At 45.6% G+C, this 5799-nt stretch overlaps 1 protein-coding gene across 1 annotated transcript in view; it reads left to right on the top strand.

Annotated features, from left to right (window-relative positions):
• Positions 1–4013: 4013 nt before the first annotated feature.
• Positions 4014–5799, top strand: part of LOC128440288 (gap junction delta-2 protein) — a 29879-nt gene continuing 28093 nt past the window's right edge. The window contains exon 1 of the mRNA XM_053422960.1: positions 4014–4084. Within this exon, the coding sequence (XP_053278935.1) occupies positions 4014–4084 (71 nt within the window). The remainder of the gene's footprint in view (positions 4085–5799) is intronic.

The following is a 5799-nucleotide window of genomic DNA, read 5'->3' as shown; positions in this document are numbered from 1 at the left end:
TTGACTTCAGTCCCCTGCTGGTGTGAACAGGGACAAACACAGGCTCATGGTTCCTGGAGCTGCGCCAAAGCTCCTTATACAATGTGAAAATGTAATAGGACCGCCTCCCATTTCTGCAACATATCATGGTCTTTGTGCCGACTACCTGCGGAGGAGTTCACCTGGAGACTTGTTAAACTGCAGTTTGTCACCAAATAACCTCATTCATACAGATCTGTTTTTAGAGTGGGAGGAGCCAATGAGAATCCTCCAACAGTCACCACCCATGTCTCTAGTGAGTGTAAAAACAGAAATAATGTCAAACATTTCCAATTTTAATACAAATTCAATGTACATATACCTAAAACATTTATAAATCTAAAGACAGGATACAGGATTCAGTCATTTAAGTATTAACCTTCCTCACCTGTATATACAGTTTACCATGTTCACCATCTTAGTTTAGTGTCTAAACACAAAGTACAGCTGAGGCTGATGGGGATACCACTTGTTTTACAAAACATCCTGGCGGACCTCTTTACAGTTTGAACCAAATTTCATGACAAACGCATCAAATTTTGGCAAGACTTTCAATCCAAAACCAGGTACATAACCTCATGGTGGTAATTGAACCATCGTCTGGGGATCATTTGAGTCGGTAGTATTCAGCCTGTGAGGATCATGAATGTCGGCACGACATTTGGAGACAGTAAGTCCTATAGTCGCTGAGATTAAGTCTGGACTGAGGTGGTTTCCCCACTTGACAGATCAATTGCCACAACCTCTTTGCCAGCAGTTCCCAAATTGTTCACCCCTTGATCCCTAGAGTTCCAGAGAGTTGTGAACCTCCAAACTCTGCCGTGGGTTCAAATGTAACAAGGATATTTAAGGTGGTATACAAACAAAAATTGTCAATCAGTTAAAGGGTCGCAGGGACAAAATAACAGGATGATATTTTTATTTAACTAACTTTTTTTTCTTCTGTAACAGTAATGGCTTATGATGCTATTTTTAATTACTCTTGAATGTCTTGAAATCATATTGCAACCCCTCCCTGTGTCTGTAATAAAGCACTATTTTGAATGATCCGTTTAGTCAACGAAAGCCTCCGTGCAAGGATATTCGAAGGTTGGATAAATAATCTTGATGTTTTCTTCTGCACTACTGCCACATAATGCAGCCTACTTGTTTGTGTTATTCACCCCATCCCCCCTTTTGATTCACCCTCTTCACGTGTGAGGCACGGTGCTGCCAGATTGCCTTGGCATGGGGTAGGACGGATTATGTGTATGCGTGCGTGTGCATGCACGCCGCTGCGGTCACTCATTACATCCTTCAGAGTAGATTACTACTCTTCCCGTCTGGGGAGCCCTGGAGTGACACACACAGCCACTAAAAACACTCAGCTGCACTGCATGGCGCCGCAACGTTGTGTTTTTGTGTGAGAGAGAGACAGAGAGAGAGAATGAATATTTTGATGTGATCCAAAGTTGGTTGGCTGCGAAGTGACAGACTTTTGCACCGTGGCCCAGCGTCCCTGTGAATGTCTTACCTCATGTATGGAAGCTCACTCAGGTCATTCACATTCCAGCATAACCAAACCTCAACTACTTGAGGAATTATTAAGAACAGTTATAGCTGATGTCTTTTGTAAACCTGTGAAGGATGACAACGATTTTAATGCCAGGTGCGAACGCACACACTCGGAGCTGTCCACTTGTGATCGGATCCCAAAAACCACATGTTATTACCTGTTTGTTACCTCCACCGAAGAGGTTATTTATTTACTCCTGTGCTGCGTTTGTTTATATTTGTTTATGAGCAGGTACACACAAAAAGAAATGAGCCGAGTCCTATAAAACGTAATGGAATGATCTGGTATGGGTCAGGGAAGAACCCATAAAGTACTGTTGAGGATCCAGATCAGGGGGCAGATCCATAATAGTTTTTCATTTCCTTTAACACTAGGAGGTATGGCATATTCAACATTTTCACTGTTTTCCCACAGAATAATTCATGGATCTTGATGAAATAAGATCGGGCACGATAAGGGAACTGATGTCTATGAGTATGTGCGACTTGGTGCAGCTTGATTGAATTTAAAGGGACTATTGGGCGATCCGAGTTGTGGCTGAAAAATGACACAATAAGAGAGAGTTGTTGGCTGTGAATCCAAAACAATAAGATGAAAGGTGCTAAAAAGATGTTCTAAGTATCAATGATAGCCCATTAAGTCGGTTACCAAAACACACCTCAGTCCCCTGCTGATTCTATAGGTCTTCAACTGTTGAGTAGTAGTAGATTTCTTGCTCTTGTATATTGTTGTACACTGACTAAAACAACCTGAAATGTATCCAATATGCATATCTGAATCAGTCTTCAACCCTCATCACACTGTAGATTTTAATTTGTGTGTGTGTGTGTGTGTGTGAGAGAGAGAGAGAGAGAAAGAGAGACCGAGTAAATTACTTTAGATCCTGATGTCGCTAGTTCCATTTCCATCACACACACATACACAAACACACACACACACACACACACACACACACACACACACACACACACACACACACACACTGATTCCATCACATTCGCACTCTGTCACTCTCTTCCCCTGCTCAGTATCCTTACATAGCCTCAGCATGGCACTGCCTCTCGTGTCTCTGGTCTCTGTCTCTGTGTGTGTGTAAACACCAGAGATCATCCCTGCAGTTACAGGAGGCATTGATGCACACAAGGCATCAAGATAATGAAAACATAGATGGCAAGACAAAATCTCCAGCTATGTGTGACGTGATGGAGGACTGGAAAACGGGTTTGTGTGGTGCTGTTGGTGCTGGAGCAGCAAGAGATGAAGAGGAGGAGGAGGAGGGAGAGGGGATAAACACAGTGATAGTGAGTGAGTGAGAGGGAGTGAGAGGGAGCGAGAGGGGGGAGGAGCAGAGAAATGATTCCTCTCTCTAATCCCCTAGACACACGCTTGGTCTTGCTGCCTACTGGCTCAGAGGGAGACGGAGGCAGGTGGAGGGTGCAAACAGAGAGAGAGAGAGAAGCCAAGTGGGAAGGCAAAAACAAGATGAAGGGAAGAGAAGAAGGGAGAGCTGCCTCTCGGAAACGCTGAGAGAGAGAGAGAGAGAGAGAGAAAGGCAGTGAGGACGAGGAGGCAGCCAGCTACTCTTGCACGGTTTTGAGCAGAGGGAAGGAGATGGTTGGAGGAGGAGGAGGTGTGATGCTGCTCTCCGGTGCTGCCTGAACCAAACCAGGAGAGAGCGGGAGGAGAGGAGCAGCAGAGCGGAGGAGAAGGGACACCTTATAAACAATAGCTGGAGGAGAAGACAGAGAAAGAGGGGAGAGAGAGGATGGCATGAAGAGGATGGAGGAGTGGAGAGCCAGCAGAGATGCCTGGTTGCTCAGCCTCACATGAGTGCACGGACCTGCGCCCGGCCACCGTTACTACAAGATGCTTTCAAAGAACCACCGTGTGAGAGCAGAGTGCTACTGTGCAAGTGATGGACATCTGCACAAACTACGACTGCTTCCCCAGTAGTAGATAGTCCTTCTACACCAGATGTGTGTGGTCGTGTGTTTGAGTTTGTGTGTCGGTGTGTGAACATATGACCGTCCAGCTGTTTAGGAGGTAAACAGGGTCAGGTGCACCCAGAGCAGGGAAACAAGGAGGAAAGTGGGAAGACACACTGATTTGAGCAGGTGCACACACTGACACGTGAGTGTGCATGTGTGCGACGAGCACATCGAAGCCTCGGTCCAACCATCTCAGGTGCAGTGTGTGTGTGAAGAAGAAAGGGCGCTCACAATGAGGCGTCACTGAATTTCTTCAAGCTTCTTGTTGGGCTCTTCTCTTACACTAAACCACCTGAAACCGCTCCCTACCTCATCTCAACGCAACAAGTTACCTTGAAGACTGAAGAAGGGACGTGGAGACCAGCAGTGGTGCTCCTGCTGACTGGACAGCCCATCAGAAGTGGGCTCAGCCCTGATTTCCTGTACCCAGTGGATGCCTCCTAACTCCAGCCATGGGAGAGTGGACCATCCTAGAGCGCCTCCTGGAGGCTGCAGTGCAGCAGCACTCGACTATGATCGGAAGGTGAGCTCATGTGCGACTGACTGAGGTCTTTTGAGCAATGCTTGCACAGGCGGGATGTTTGAGTGTTTGGATTAAAATTGCTTGGTTCTATGATGTGTGTGTTTCCCCGTAAGAGCCTGTTCTTACTGTGTGTCCGTGCAAACATGCAGTATTTACAACAATAGAGTACCAATCCCTGTTTAACATGCATGCAGAATGTGAACCCTTTCTTGCTTCCAGTCAGTGATTTCTGGTCCAAAGTGGCTGATGCCAGGGTGAGGGGGGCTTTAGCTTAGCTTCTTTAATCCCTCTGAGTGACATGATGGGAGGGTTTGGCAACCAGGAGGGACTCTGTAAGCCCACACAGAGGCTTTGGACTTCAGAGCAGTGTGAGGACATCTCACCTTAGACGTCCACAATGGCTAAAATCACAGTTTCCTGCCCTACCTCTCCATTCCGATTTCTTAATTCTCCCTCTGTTTTCCTCCCGCTTAACTGACAACTCTGCCTCATAGGACATCCCATTGCCCGAGCGTGCCTCGTTTGAGATTCCCACAGTTCCCTCCCCCTTCCATTCCTCCCTTGTCTTCTTCTTTCTTTCTCCGTCAAGTATGAAGTCATTTCACAACCTAAAAAAACGAGAACGAATCACCAGCGCAAGGTCACCGCAGTTATAATTTATGCATTCTTCTGCACGGTGAGATCACTTGTAGTCTAGTATGAATAACTCATTCATGTCGACCGCAAAAAGAGCAATTATTCATGAGCGATTTTACCACTGAGGCACATCAGCTCTGACAGTATTAAACATGATTTTACATCTAGTAAAGGACATACTTCTGAGGCTGGCTTTTCTTGGGACATCATTGAAAACCACAGTTTCAGTCTGGGCTCATTAGAGAATTGGCAGTTTAAACCAACCCCCTGAAGTGACTGACTCACTCTGGATAGTAGTACTCTTTACTTATTGAGTGAATAAATGTCAGCCAGTTTATGAAGTAAACGATGTGGAGAATTATTGTCTGTTTTGGCAGAGAATCAGTCGTCTTCTCCTGATGAGTGTGAATTTTGTTGAGCCGAGAAAATGAAGTGATTTGGAGCCTTGTTCTGAGAGCGTTCTGTTGGTTGAATGGTCTGTTAGAGTCGGTGTTCTGATGAATGATTGGTCCGCGTTCACTACCCCTCATTCATGAGACACTGGAAGTGCAGCTAGACTAGTCACATTCGCTGCAGGGCCTCAGCGAGAGCAAGAAAGAAAAGACACAGAGAGAAAAATAAAATCCACAACAGCAATAGAAAAAAAAAAAATATATATATAAATATATATATAGTCGGGTTGCAAAGTCAAGAGGAGAGCGGTAGAATCCACTGTGCGGGATCTAAAAGACGGGAAGCAGATGCAGGAGAAAGACTAATGAAGACTGTGAAGGCGAAGGCAGCGAGGAGCGGTTATTCACAGACAAGCGAGCAGACACATGGCCTCAGTCTGCAGGGTGTTGGTAGGAAGCCAAGAGGACTGTCTCGTCACGAGATGGTGCTGCATGTCATGACCTAAGCAGGGCAACAAGGACTCCTGGCGGCAAAAATCCCCCGATCTTCCTCACGCAGATTATATCAGTTGTCCAGACAGTTAAAATGTTGATGAAGGGAGGAACCGTCCAAAACTTAAATGAAAATAAACACACAGGATGTCCAACACAATGTACAGTTTAAATTGCATTTTTGCTTATTTTTTC

This window comes from Pleuronectes platessa, chromosome 5 (assembly GCF_947347685.1).
Source record: "Pleuronectes platessa chromosome 5, fPlePla1.1, whole genome shotgun sequence".
NCBI lineage: Eukaryota > Metazoa > Chordata > Actinopteri > Pleuronectiformes > Pleuronectidae > Pleuronectes > Pleuronectes platessa.
This window is presented reverse-complemented; position numbering and strand designations above follow the sequence as displayed.